The 15,624-nt window shown below is 34.4% G+C and overlaps 2 protein-coding genes across 2 annotated transcripts in view; one reads left to right on the top strand and one right to left on the bottom strand.

Annotated features, from left to right (window-relative positions):
- Positions 1-6,117: 6,117 nt before the first annotated feature.
- On the bottom strand, positions 6,118-12,262 carry dffa (DNA fragmentation factor, alpha polypeptide). The gene is made up of 6 exons (XM_073875361.1): positions 12,125-12,262; positions 11,799-11,963; positions 11,558-11,702; positions 11,275-11,459; positions 9,497-9,621; positions 6,118-6,421 (listed from the first exon to the last, which is right to left on the bottom strand). The coding sequence occupies exons 1-6, from the start codon at positions 12,216-12,218 to the stop codon at positions 6,200-6,202; spliced, it is 936 nt and encodes a 311-aa protein (XP_073731462.1). The 5' UTR covers positions 12,219-12,262; the 3' UTR covers positions 6,118-6,199.
- Positions 12,263-12,415: 153 nt separating this feature from the next.
- The window catches only part of pex14 (peroxisomal biogenesis factor 14), a 79,801-nt gene continuing 76,592 nt past the window's right edge, over positions 12,416-15,624 (top strand). The window contains exon 1 of the mRNA XM_055187978.2: positions 12,416-12,513. Within this exon, the coding sequence (XP_055043953.1) occupies positions 12,478-12,513 (36 nt within the window). The 5' untranslated portion in view covers positions 12,416-12,477. The remainder of the gene's footprint in view (positions 12,514-15,624) is intronic.

Here is a 15,624-nt window from a genome sequence, read left to right on the forward strand (position 1 = left end):
TTACTGCTGATTGGCTATAAGTATGTGTTTTGGTAGTCGGCCCTTCTCCTTTTCCAAAGCGTTTTTCAAACATTGTGCAGTCCGCCTTAAAATACATTCACTAAGCAAAAAATACATTCTAATCTTTTACATTATAGTGATGATGCTGGTAGTGACGATTCTCTCAGACCAATCAGTGATCTACAGTGTTTTCGCGTCACGTTTTGGCATCAGCTCAGGTCGCTTGGAACCCCAACCGAGGTGGTAATAAAAAAGTATTGGGTACTACAACTGAACCCAGTGGAAAAGCTCCCAAAAGTACGCTGACCCCGACCCAAACCAAACCGTGGGGTACTATGCAATGGAAAAGTGCCATTAGAGGCCAGTCACACCAAAAGCGCCTTAAACGCTTGCAAACGCAAGGCGCGACGCACTTCCTTTTTAAAAAAAAGAGCAGTGCGACGCGGCTTTTCATATTGCTAAGCAACCACCGAGTCAGCTGTCTTGTCAATCAAATATTGAAGCGTGAGCGCTCTTTTGCTGTTAACTGTCATATTAGCAGAAACTTTAAAAAGAGGGCGCTTGCTCTGACCTTGTTTGAGGGTAAGAGGTGCACAAACACGCAGGAGAGAGTGAGCGAGTGGAGTCCGGTTCTTCAAAGCAACTGTAAACTTCCCTCACCACAACGCAAGGCCCGCCCCTCCCCTCATTCGATTGGACAATGGAAAGACGCGAATGACGTCGGGCGCTTCTCCGCTCTCAGCGCTCCTTCAAAAATGTGTGCGCTGCAGGCGGCAAAAAACCGCAAGGCGCTCGGCGCGCATAAACAGCGCGCAAACGCGCCCTGCCCATAGAATATCATTCAAAAAAGGCGCCTGCAACTGCCATAAACGCTTTTGGTGTGACTTGCCCCTTAGTGTATCTTTATTCAGAAAGAATGCCACAAGCATCACAGCCCCCCTAATGTGTGGTTCAGTTTCTTCATTTTTACCTTTTGAATTCTGACTTTCATCATTTTGCAATGTGTCTAGTTGCATCTTGCAACTGGTTAATATGTCTTGTCCAAAGAAGAGAATATATTTTTTTAAGTCAGCGTGTTTGCTAAAAACCCTAATTTGTTAAAGGAACAGTATGTAAGAAATTTATATCAATTAATCATAAAATGACCCTGATATGACATTAAGAAATCATTTTCATTTCAAATACTTACATCACTCACAACAGTGGTCCGGCCAGGATATTGTCATTTAAAAAGTTGCAGTTGCAGCCCTCAACTGATGTTTATGTTGTCATGTTGTGTATTGGCCACCAGTTGTGTGATTGCAGTACCAGTTTTAGCCACAAGTTTTGTGATTGCAATACCAGTTTTGGCCACAATCCTACATACTGTTCCTTTAAATACCAATAAAAGGACTAAAGTGACAACCGTGAAAAAAATAAATTTCAATTATTGACTAATAACCTTTCAAAACTAAAATACTGAAGCTAAATATAAGATCCTGATAAAAATGGTAACTTTCATGAAAAAAAATCAAGTTGAATTTAAACTCTTCATATTTACAATTTCGCAATATGGCAAACCAGCGTTTTGTTTTACACTTAGTTTTTAATATTTAGAAATCACTAAATGTGGCTTTGCTTAGAGTAATTTGTTGCATTTTCACCACTTGACTTAATGTAGTGGTGTTTGTTTAAAAGTCAAGTAAGCTCGGGCATCGTGATTTACAGTCATTTAGTTCTTATGCATTATGCATCTGATCTCACAGTTGTTGTCTTCTATCAGCGGGGGCATTAGGATCTCTCCAGGCCTGTGTAATAACCTCTCCAGTGCTATTTTAGCCCTAATCATTTTCAAGCCTACTTAACAGTGTCCTATCACAAGAAATCAAAGCATGAATAGATAATAACTGAAAGTTTACTGCAGATGTTTTCTACATTCAATACTACACATCAAATCTGCTTGTTGATGAAATATATGCCATTACTTTTCCGTGCATGTTGTGGATGATTAGATGCGGTGGGTTTTTTTTCACTGCACTGGGCCTGGCCATTGAGTTTTAACCATGGTTGGGTCAAATATATTTAAATATTTCTAGGTTAATTTAACCCAGTTGTTTAGGTTTGTCCAGAAAGAATATTTTTATTTATTTTATTTAAATATTTATTTTTATTTAAACTAATTTTTACCTTTATTTATCAAAAAGCATTAAATCATCATGATTAGGCACACAAAACAGTCATAATAGTCATTACAATTCAAATCTATATATTGAATTGAATAATATACAATATACATAAAAAAATACAATTTAATAATATATTGTACAATATTTATAAATATTCCCTTTATTTATTAAAATCCCTTATGCTAGCTTCATATGATTCAAGTGTTATGGTGAAACCTGAAAGCCAAAGAAAACATCTATATTTTCAGGCAATATACAATATCTCATATCTATTACACAATGTCCATTATTAAATATTAAAAATGAATAACACATTTGCTGTTGGTAATGTCGTTAAAAAGTCTGTTATTGAAAGAAAATTCTTATGACATTCACTACTATGTCTTCTCTAATAAAATAGCATTTAAAAGCATGGTAAAATATACCTATAGTTCCCAACAAAAATATTTAGTGTAAAACATTTTTAAGATTATTGGGCAGGCTGTCGATTTAATAAATGGTAAGCTGTTTTCTTACAAAAGCAGGCCTATTAAAAAGAAACCCCCAAGCTTATTTTCTTCAGATAATGTAGTTATATGAATGCTTCAACTACATTATCTAAAAAAATGACACTAATTGAACCTGCTGTGTTGATTGTATCTTAAAAGGGTTACATTATTCGAATAGCAAGACTCTCAGCTTTCCAAAGATATGTGACATGTTTAGCTTTTTCTTTTTGAGTTGTCCTATGTGATAAAGTTTACTGTCAAAGAATGCAATGTTCTGCCCAAATTACATTGGAACCTTTAGTTTTCTTTAGATTTTTTTTGTATATGCAGCTTGTACTTTAGATAGCAGGTGTCACTAAATGATCAATGCACTGGGGTTGTGCTCTGTATGACACAGCCGATCCATCATGCCGTAACAGACCAGACCAGACATGCTGCCAGACCTTTACCGGCTGAAGCCGTGGTCACGCTTGTCTGCTAGAGAGAACATAACTCAGTTGATACGCTTGCTTCAGTGGTCAGAGCTCAGCGATGTGAGGGACGGGTGGTCTCAGTGTCACTGATCCAGTGTGTTGACATTATAGTGACATTAAGAGGCAGGTAGTAAAAAGGTTACTATAAAGGTTCTTTATAGTCTCCACTAATTTGCATGCACAATATAAAGAATAACACAAAAATGGAGTTAGTAGTAAAAAGAAGTAACTTTCTGACACAATTAAAATGAACAGAAAATATATTATATATTATATATTATATATATATGTATATATATATATATATATATATATATATATATATATATATATATATATATATATATATATATATATATATATAAATATATAAATATATAAATATATAATTTATTTATTTATATATATATTAGTGCTGGGCAAAGATTAATCGCGTTTAATCGCATACAAAATAAAAGAGATTTATGGCATAATATATGTGCGTGTACTGTGTCTAATTATTAACCACACACACATTCATATATTCATTTCAGAATTGTTTTACTTATATATAATTTTTTAAAATTTATATTTAATATAGAATATATAAAAATATAAATAAATATATATAAACTTGTAAATGTTTCTTAAATACATACATGAATGTGTGTGTATTTATTTATACATAATAATTACACACAGCACATACTCATATATTATGCCAAAAATCACTTTTATTTTGTATGCGATTAATCGCGATTAATTTTTGCCCAGCACTAATATATATATATATATATATATATATATATATATATATATATATATATATATATATATATATATATATATATATATATATATATATATATATAATTGTCCTAGAAAATGCTAAATGTGTTATTTCAATAGTAAAAAATAATCCAGATATTTGCATTTAAAAAAAAACGGATCATCTGTTAATGGTGTCAGGAAAGAAAACATAAACCACACACACTGTGAAGCCCATTACATATATGGATTTATAACAGCAGTCTAATGAACCGTCACTACATCCTCTTTAAATGATTTGACGCTGTCGGGAGGTCTAACAATGGTTAGAATTCAGAAATTTAAATCAAAAGTACATCATCAGAGTCACAGAGCAGCACTAAGACCGTCAGGCTTCACAACCAGCAAAGCCTGCATATGCTTGTTACAATGCGAGACGGGGAACCATGGATTTAACAAGACATTTCTGGTGAATTAGGACAGATATGCACAGACTAGCAGAGCTCTTTATTAGTTTATCAGCCAGTTAACAGACACCACATATTAACACTATCAGTTGTCTACAAGCTGAATAGAAGTGGGTTTTTTTAGCTTAATTTAGTCGGTATATTGTTTAAAAGCAGAAAATATCATTTTGTGTTTAGGTTCATTTAGGTTTAGTCATTACACACATCTGGGTGATTCTCGCGAAATTAGACTTATGAGGTGTCATGAAACATTTTGATAAAAAAGTTAATGCAAAGTAAGAGTATAAAAATAAGAAGCATACCATTACAAACATCTCTTCATGTACTATTTTGCACATGATTTCAAATGACATCATACAAACCAATTTTGTTGTTTTTTCCACATTTAAGGGGAACATTTTCATTACCGCAACGTGTCCATGACTGGATTTTTTTTAATGGAAATATTTATAGTTAAAAAAATCTAAAAAAATAAAAAACTTTAGTGCATGTTATACTATAAACATTTACAGTAAAGAAACATGTGGTATTTGGTGATTATTGGTAAATGTAGAGACAATGATAAGGAATATAAATGTCTCCAAGAAAAAAATTCTCATCTTCCACAACAATTTTCAATAATTGTTTAAGCCCTCAATGAACTAACATTTTCAAAAAACAATTATTGGAAAGGACATAATTGACTGTAACACTCAAGTTGACTACCAGGTAAGCAGTTCTTATTTTTTCTCTCCAGTTATTTATTTTTTTCTCCTAAAAGTTTTAAATTTCAGGCCAGAGCTTGACATTTTTGTGATCATTAAAAACACCTGCAAGGCCTGAAAGAGATTAAGCCTCAGCCAAGTAAGAAAAAGTAATGCAAAAGTAACTTAAAAGTAATGTAAGCATTACTTTCCATGAAAAGTAACCAAGTAACGCAAATAGTTACTTTTTTGGGGAGTAACTTAATATTGTAATGCATTACTTTTAAAAGTAACTTTCCTAGACAACTTTTTAGTTCTCATTACCAAAACGTGAGTTTGTAAATGCATATATTTAATGTAATATCATGTTGCGGTAATTAAATTTTTTAATAATAATAATAATCTAAAAAATGTAAATAATTCTATAGGAAATATGTTTTAAATCCTGTAAAAATAATGGTTATAGTAAGTTCAGACCTTTAATCTTATATGTGCAAAAAAAACTGGCTTCAAGGGCTTTTTTAAAATTGCTGGACACCTTTTAAGTCTGGATTTCGTGAGAATCACCCGTCTGTGTGTGTGTAATATGTGTAAAATATTGAAGCAACAAGACATTTACAAGTCAAGAGATTAAAAAAAACTTTTTAATCTTTTTCCAATAAAAAAAAATGTTTTATTAAGTTCTGTAAACTGTACAATGCAATGCATTTAATTGCTAACATTTCAAATGTGACAGTCAGTGAACCTTGAAAAAAAAACAATAACACACTCCTTTCCCGAGCAATATTATCAATGCTTTATTGAATGCAATTTAACAGATTTAGGTATCGACAAGCATGATTATATTTTCAAACAGAAATGAGTGCCTATTATTGATCTGTATGAAATTTCATGTTTCTCATATATAGAAGTGGTCCATTAACCCATCCTTATGTTGTTTGGAAGAAAACAAAACCGTTTTAATATAAATATCTGTCTAAAAGGTTTCAGTGTTAGAGTTTTGCTCCCAAAATAACCATATCTTTATAACATCAAACACGTGTTCACTGAGGATTATGGAGTTGTACAAAAATAAAATAATCACTAATAAAAAATTGAAATATATATGTTTATCTTTATTTCTCTTTAAATTGTGCTTTTAGATCCATCAATATACAGAAAATCTTGCATGTTGTTTCAGACTGTTTTTTTGCTGCGTTTGGCTCGAGTCTCTCTCTCATTCTGTGGTTTTAAACTGATGTTTGTGGAGCGACTTTGAGAATGAAGTGACTGCAGAGCCTGCACCTGCCGTAGACGCTTACTAATCTCAGCTTCACAAGCTTGCACCAGCACTGCAGTCTTCTCACTGTCCCAGCCCAACACCTTCTCCATAACCTCCAGTCCGTGTTTCACCACCAGCTGCATAAACAAACACGTCCATCCATAATTAACAATTGAAGTAAATCTAGTCACAGCTCCTAGTACTGACTAATCCAGACTGAATAAAGCCACCATGAAAAAGAGCATTTCGGAGTGCAATCATGGACGACATAATAAAGCGCCGTTTCAAATTGAAGTAAGTACTCTTCGGAAAGAAGTATTTTAAGGGGTCCAACTGATGGACAACTCGCTCCCATGATTCTTCTGCACATTCTTTTTGTATCTAAAGATATGTTTTTGGGCCATTTTTGCCTATATTTGAAAAACAGCATGTCAGGAGAGTATACAGGGTGGAGATAAGGACCTCGAACCGGGATTCAAACTCTGGTTGCTGAAAGTGCGTCTGCATTTTATGTCAGAGCACAGCCCACTACACCATCGGCTCCGACTCTTTGCGCACATTCTTTGTGTGATGACTGCACATCTTTACTTGGCTCATAGGAATGAATCCTTTAGAATGGAACGCAGGGTATGTTTGTCTCATTGAGCTTGTTTTTATACTTAACATGCTAAGCACTAAGACAGGGTTTATACAGAAATCCTTGAGTTAAATTTACTACTTTTTACTACCTTTTTTACTACCTTCAGAATATTTTTTAAAACCATCACGACACTGAATTGCAAGTGTTAATCAGCGACCTTTCTATTATTTACACAGATTTTGACATATATAACATACAAAAAAGAATTAAAGTGAAAAAAATTCTTTTGACAAATATTTTTCAGGCCAAGTCATATTCCTTTACCTAACACTTTATGTAGGCGAGACCAATAGCATTTTAAGGGGAGATTTTTTTGCCATAAATTCCATATTGGAGTCTCATGTGGCATATAGCTAGCTGTAGTTTGCAGGGCATTTCAGATTAAGGCGAAACAGCTAAATAACTCACTATACTGTATAAAAAGAAAACATGAATATCACCACCTTTAATGAATCTTTTATTAATTATTTATTAATTGTAAATGTATTTATTTTAGCATTTACTAATAATTTTTTAATAAAAGTTGAAACTGTTAACATTAGTGAATGGACCATGAACCACCGTCAATTAATGTAATGACATAAACAAGAATTAATTAATGATTATATACTCTATATTTTTCATTGTTTGTTTATGTTATATAATGCATTTACTAATGTGAGCAAATACAACTTTTTCATATCATATTATTCAGTACACATAAACAAATAATCCAGGGTCTGTTCTGTTCACACAACAGCTTACAGTTACAGCTCTAATACAGTAACGTTATGTATGAATATAAACCCTGAACGAGTAACTCGAGTCAAACTCGTGTAGAATTCGCACAGGATGTCTGTAATCATAGTGACAGTTGTACATTGAATGACTGTACCTTTATCAACAAATTATTATGTTACAATAGAGGCAGCGCTGATGTGCTAGTTTGTGCGCAATGTTTCTGCTGTTTACTTTCTCTTAAGACCTTAATGGTCGTGTTTATATGAGGATATTTGCAAAGACGGGATTTTTGAGGCATATGTGTTATTTAAGGCCAATAAAGCGGCAAAAATACGTACAACACAAGCTCAATGAGAAACGAATGCGCGGCTAGCGTGCTCCTCTGACACAAAAACAGCGGACGCACTGTTGTTTGTGTTTGAATGGCTTAAAATCACTTGTTTTTTAACTGCTGTGCTTAAATATATGTACAAATGTTACGTTTTTGTGACCACACGCAAATGCAACTGCAAGAACCGACAGGTGGATGACATCAAAGTCGCGCGAGAGCATTTCGGAAGCAGTCTCCTCTTATGATTCCTCGTCAATCGCTCTCAAGGGATTTAAATGTCATCTGCCTTTTGGTTGCAGTGGCGCCACATGAAGTTTACCCACGAGTTAAACAAACCCGTTGTACCAGCCACTGGCTATATCAGCATAGCATTAAAAAGCGTGCCGCGGATGATCAGTAACGTGAGAAATCATTTACCCCCAAAATACAGGACCCCTTACGTTAGTCATACTGTGTAAAGACACGCAATTACCTGTTTGGTTTTCTTAGCACACGAACTGAAAGGCTTGCCAATCTTCATCATTTCGCTAAGCCTTTTACACCTTTATCGATCTTCAAAACATCGGAGCCTTCCTGCATTATAAGTTTGACCATGCTAGCTGAAATAAACTTTTACCTCAGTTTAACGTGATACAGTCAGAAAACCCGGAGTGGATCCGGTCCGTAGTGATTACAGAACGCTTACTGCGGAGAGAGGAACGTGATTTGGCTCCACTCCAGGCTTTGATCACATCCCAGAGACGAAAGATCTTTGATTATTTGCCCAGATATGCGGATGATTTGAACTAATTTCCAGGCATCATAACATTACAAAAGGCAATCGAAAATTTACTACCTCGTCAGATGACGTTTACTACTTTTTACTGGCCTTAATTTGGCATAATTTAATTTACTACCTTTTACTACCTTTTACAACCCCGCGGAAACCCTGTAAGAAGAGAGAGTGCCCCCTATTGATAAATATTTGTAAGCTCAGTGTTTAGACAAGGCTCAAAACTGACTTATATATAATTGGTTTAAAGACATATCATGAAAATCTGACTTTTCCATGTTTAAGTGGTATAATTGGGCCCCCAGTGCTTCTATCAACCTAGAAAATGTGAAAAAGATCAACCCAGTAGCTTAGTTTTAGTAAACCATTCTGTGCAATCATGTGAAAAAATAGCTCATTGACATTTGGCTCCCATTGAGATATCAGAAGGGGATAATACCGCCCCTTAATCTGCACTATCCAACCACGGCCCAGCCATTTAGTGCAGAGATCAACCCATTTGCATTTAAAAGGTCACACCCAAAACGGCACATTATTGCTTACACCTACAAAGTGGCAATTTTAACATGCTATAAAACTATTTGAATGGTATTTTGAGCTAAAACTTCACATATATACTCTGGGGACACCAAAGATTTATTTGACATCTTTAAAAATTCTTGTGAAATGTCCCCTTTAATAAAAAATATATTTAAGTTCTGTTTAACAAATGCTTAGATCATAAAACCCTGTTGTGTTCAGCAACGCACCTGTAGCTCTTCATTGGAAAGTCTGGTCTCGGGATGTGTTTTGTCCTTTAGAACCATAAGCGTTTTGGAGCTGAACCCTGCTGTGGCCTCCAACTGCACCCCATCTGTTTCATCTAGTTTAGCACCTGCAGCAATGACAGCTCACTTTAAACTCTCAAAAAGTTAACAATCTTGGATGCACTGGAAAGATTAGGGTTGTCACAACAAGACATAAGCTGTTGATCATCTAACCTGCAACTTCTTTCCCAGATACTGATAAAATGAACTTGCTTGAACTGCTACAGTATTACTTTTGAATAGCTCAGCGGCGCCATCTAGTGTCAGCAGAGTCATAGCAATACTAAATAACTGTTCAGTTAGTACAAACATTTCTTTGTTGTGATTAGGGTTGTTTTTTACTATGGAAGTAAATGGGGCTCCTGATTGGTTTGGTTAAACCAATTCCTCAAAATATCTTTCTTCATGTTCATCAGAATAAAGAAATGTATACAGGTTTGTAAAAAAAAAAAAATGAGAGACAGAAAATTATGACAAAAATTTTCATTTTTGGGTGAACTATACCTTTAATTTTTAAACATCATGCACTGACATATATTGAAAGAACACACTGACTTTTGGGGATTTTAGCTTATTCACCGTATCCCCCAGAGTTAGACAAGTCCATCTAGGGATGGGACGATTACCAGTTTCACGATTAACCACGATATGATGTCCTGACGGTTAGTATTATCATTTAAAATTTAATTATCATTACAACCGTGTTTGATAACCATAATTTTGAAAACTCGCAGTAAATCCTGTCCAGCCAGAACATCGTTTTTTGCACAAGAAGGCATTTAAGGGATAATGTATTGTATTCATTCACTGTAAAATTATTAGACCGATTCATTTATTTTTTTACCACAGAAATAATTTCAGGGACATGAAATATTAAATTGTGATTTTCAAAAATAAAACTTGTTCAAATATTTTCAGTGTGTGTATCAGTTCTTCTTGAACATTTCCATCTCATTTTAACAAAACCATGATAATATTGATAACCTTGATAACTTTGGCCACTATAATCATGATATGAAATCGTCATACCGTCCCATTCCTAGTCTATACATACCCGTTTCATCTTCATGCATGCCGTAACCCTGTCTAACGCACCCACCGCTAGCCTAGCTTTGCACAAAGACTGGAAGTAAATGGCTCCAGCTAGCATACTGCTCCCAATAAGTGTTATGTGCTGTGGCTATACAAATCACAACATATAAATAGGAAAATGTTGGCGTGGGAGCAGTATGCTAGCTGGAGCCATTTACTTCCAGTCTTTATGCTAAGCTAGGCTAGCGGTGCAGGCATCAGACAGAATCATGGGACGCACAGAGATGAAAAGGGTATGTAAAGACTTATCTAACTCTGGGGGATAAGGAAAATAAGCTTAAAAATCTCAAAAGGTTGGCCGTGTTCCTTAAACATATATTATTTAGTGCCATTGTTTTGTCTCGAGATACACACAAGTATTGTTTTTTTGTGAGGTATGTTTGTTTAAACTTCCTTAAATGTCCTAATATAACGAAGGCATTGTCCTGGATTAATAAACCCTCCCTGGGAAACTGCACCTATATGCTCTGACCTTTTTTTTTTTTTAAATTGTAACAGCAATGTAGCATATTCATGTTTTGAATGCCTACTGCAGTATCCAGTGTTAAACGGCACAGTAAGAACAGTAGTAAGCTACTATTATATTTAAACATAGCCTAAAATTTAATTTGAACACAGGCCACTCTTACGTTCATCCTGTGGGTCTCGACTGCCTTCTTGCTCTGTAGCTTTCAGATAAAGTTGCAGTATTTCTTTGGACTGTCTCTCCTCCTCCCTGCGGTCCACTACTGTCTGCAGTGTGTCCTGTAGGACACGAGTTTTCTGCTGTGAAAAGCCCAGTACTGCAGCCAGCTCTGAACATGGCACGTCAATCAAACTCTGTAACACACATTAAACATATTTACATACTATATTCATACTTTTATTATGTTTATATTGGTTCTTTAGGAAAATAATAAATAATAATTAAGGAAACTCTGTAGATCTGCCTCAGACATGAGGATAATGTTGGCCAAGTTCTGCCTGAGACGCTCTGCCACACTATGCCAGGATTCGGCCCCATCAACGTCATCCTGTCCATCTACCTCCACATGATCATAATCTCTGTTAGGGTGTCCTGTCCGTTCATCAAGCAGACAAAACAGATCAGTTTAGATGAGTAGTGATGAATGATTTATGTGTTTATCAAATTGAAAAAATATATATCCTAGACCAGTCCCTTGCAAGGCAGGTGTCCATGTTTCTTTGTAATCCAATAGCATGAATTTTGTATTTGCTGGCAGACACAGAAAGTAATCTTCATCTTCTATAATGGTCCCATCATCTTCTAACACCACTGAAACTGATGCACTGGCACTGATGCCCAAAGCTTCAGCACCTGTGGATGAGACACGAAGAAGGTTTGCTAAACAAAAACAAGTAGTATACACCACGGTATACTTTAAACTACTTTGCAATGTCGTGTAAAAACCTCCACCCCAACTTCTATGCGCAACATCGCTTTTATTTGCATGTACAAAACATTTGATCAATTCCCACCTTTAATTTTGAGCTGACCCAGAGAAGTTACCGCTATCCCGTAACAGTTCTGCCGCCCGACGTCACACACTTTACATGCTTTTAATTCTGTCATTATAGCATTTTGTGCTTAAACCCTTTTCGTTGTTTGTAGATGTTACTTTTGTGGCTTAAAGCTCATGGATCACTTTACACTTAATACTTTGACCGATCTATAGGACTGTTCATCAAATTTGAAAACAAATACATAACGACTTCCGTGTTATGACATGCGCTGATCAAACTATGATCGGCTAGTTGACCTAGATCAGCCAGACTGGAGTAATCGACCTTGACTGCATCGATGACGCGTTAGCATTAGCATCTGTAGGAAGATGGCATCCTCGGACCAATCCGACCAGCAAAATCAGGTAGTTAATAACATTTTTGCAGCTAACAACATGCGTTTCGGTTGTTCGGCTATGCACGTGCATTATAAACGGATGTCAAGCCGAACTTATTATAATTAGGCTGTGATGTGTTGTTTGGGAAAAGTTTTAGCTGGTTTGCTAGCGCCCTTTACACTGTCTCACCTCCTGCGGTTAGACAGATGTGGGTGACAGGTGCTGGCATAATAACAACACACAAACACACTTGTGAAGACAGATGCCACACTTGATCTGAGTTTGTCAGACCTAGTAAGAAATATATAAGCACATTGCAGACATTGTCTGTGTGCTATCTGGCTATGTTTAGTCAGGACATTGACCCTGCCAGCATGGTGAAGTTAGTAACAGGTCATTCATTAGTTTGTGTGTTTACTTGTTCACGAAATAATTCATTTATTTTAAACGTTGTGTGTATGCAGTTTATTATCAAATAATTGAATATAGTTGTGCTGCATTAATGGACCAAGCTATGAGTATGTGGCTTGAAATGTATGTATTTTCCCTGTCAGGCATTCCCATACGAATATAGGTCTGGACTTTTACATTTTTCCACAATATAAATGTGAATCATCTTCCTTTGTAAGCCTTTTTTAAAGACAAAACAATGGCAATATGTTAAGATATGTCATTTTAGTCTGGGACTTAAGTCTTAAGATCTGTCCAGGTAAGCGCCCCATAGTGTTTCTAGTTAACGTTACATTGCTATTAAACATTTCTTGTGTACCATTGGTCAGATATGTGAGAAACATGTAATGAGAATGAGGTTTGATCAGATTGTCTGCAGTTTTCGTTTTCAGTTTGTCACAGATAAGTTGTGGTATGTGGTTAAAGATCTATTCTGGTAACCAACAGTTTTTGGGTTCAAGAGAGTGAATCATGAATTATTTTGGCTATATTCCTTGTCTTGTTGCAAGGGAGACTAATACTAGTCTAGGCCAAATAAGTGTGTAAGTCAGCAACATGGCTCATTAAAAAATCCAGCCCTTTTTGACTTTTTTGTAAAGTAATCTATTACAGATACACATCTCCTGCTATTGCAAAAATAGCTGTTTCAGATCACATCTTCATTTTAACATATTTTCTATACTGACAAAAATCTTGTGAATGACACCGACTATAGTACTGGGTGATTCTCACGAAAACTTGGTTTTAAAAATGTCAAGCATGAAAATGTAAAAATTGCTTAAATTTACTTTTTTCCCACCAGACATTGAAAAACAAAGTCTGGAGTAAATAGGAACATTAATTTAAAAACTTTTACTTATCATTTAACACTTTTTGTAACATAATTAAAAAAATTAGTCCTAAAAAATCTCATTACCGCAACAGTCAGAAAACATCAACACTGACATATTTTCAAAATGACATGACAAACCTGAAAGAACATAATTTGGAGATTCTGCACATGCATTTAAAATCAAAGTATTATGCTTCTATTAATTAAATTAACATTTAATAAGCATCTGTTGCGGTAATGATAATCAAAATGTCGTGTAAGCATTCTGACAAGAATTAACTGTAAAAAAATGATCTTACCTGGTAGCCATCTTGAAGTAACTAGTCCATGTGCTTGGTCACTCAAAATCAAACTTTATTAAAATTCTGTATGTGTGCTTAAACTGTTCTCAAAAAGTGTTGCGGAGGATGAGAACATCAGGCATGGACACATCATTTTCCTAATTTTTCTTCATTATTATAATACATGAATATTCAGTAAATATTTTTTCTGTCATCTAAAGTAGTCTAGCAAAACATCCATTTATTTTTTTTCTTAATATTTTTGTGTTAATTAGATTAAATTACAACATAACGCATGTTCAAACACAGCTGGACACATTGTGGTAATGAGAATTTCAGCAGAAAATTGGATAAAATTTACAATTATAAATTCTTATGTTGAAATCAAACATTGTGCAAGGTAGACCACAGTATTGTGTTAATTCTGATGCTTTTTAACGTTACTATATTACACATTTTAAAGCTAAAATCATTAGTGCCGTGGTGTTTCAATGGTTTCGTGAGAATCACCCCCATAATGCAGGATATTGACAGTGTCAGACTTATACAGTTACACATGATTAAATAGAAGTGTTTGAAGAAACATAATGAAGATTGTGTGGCTGAAACACAGTAACATTTAAAGAGGAAATACAGTCAGTTAACCCAAGTTTATTAGTGGTGGATCTTATCTTGGTGTCTTCTGTCATTTTGTGGACATGGAAAGTGGGGTCTGCTATTTTAATGTACCCCATAGGGACACAGACCAAGCATAATGGGAACAATTAACAAGATATAGTCTGTTTTATATCTTTGTTAATATTGTTAGTGTGTTTATAAGTCCTCTGCTAAGTTTCAGAGTGACAGGTGCTATTGCATAGTTATGCTGTAGGCCATCTTTGAGTGCCTTTCCATGTTTACTCTCTGATAAGATTTTTTTTACTGATTTTTTACTCTCTGATCTGATAAGATGATGTTGACTTCAACACAGTTTTTAGCAGGTTTTATTTATGAATTGATTTCGATTCATATTTATTTGTGTAGAGTGGGGATGCATTACGATTAATCGTGATTAATCTGTAGTAGAATAAAAGTTTTTGTTTACATCATATATGTGTGTGAACTGTGTATAATAACGTTGTATAAATAAATACACACACATGCATGTATTTATTTAAAAATGTTTTACATGTATATACATTTGTATATTTATGTATAATTTATATTATATATAAATTTATATACTTTATATATAAATATGTATATATTTTCTTGAAATTATACATGCATGTGTGCATATTTATTAGTGCTGGGCAAAGATTAGTCGCGATTGATCGCATAAAAAATAGAAGTGATTTTTGGCATAATATATGAGTATGTGCTGTGTGTAATTATTATGTATAAATAAATACACACACATTCATGTATGTATTTAAGAAACATTTACATGTTTATATATATTTATTTATATTTTTATATATTCTATATTAAAAATAAATGAAAAAAATTATATATAAGTAAAACAATTCTGAAATGAATATATGAATGTGTGTGTGGTTAAATATACACAATAATTAAACACAGTACACGCACATA

Source organism: Misgurnus anguillicaudatus, chromosome 13, assembly GCF_027580225.2.
Source record: "Misgurnus anguillicaudatus chromosome 13, ASM2758022v2, whole genome shotgun sequence".
NCBI lineage: Eukaryota > Metazoa > Chordata > Actinopteri > Cypriniformes > Cobitidae > Misgurnus > Misgurnus anguillicaudatus.

Coding starts and splice junctions, on each gene's coding strand:
- dffa (XM_073875361.1), bottom strand. CDS start 12,218: ATGACAGAATTAAAAGCATGTAAAGTGTGTGACGTCGGGCGGCAGAAC. Junction 11,460..11,557: donor GAGGCAGATCTACAGAGTTT/CCTTAATTATTA, acceptor GTTACAGAGTTT/GATTGACGTGCCATGTTCAG. Junction 6,422..9,496: donor TTTCCAATGAAGAGCTACAG/GTGCGTTGCTGA, acceptor TTGTTTATGCAG/CTGGTGGTGAAACACGGACT.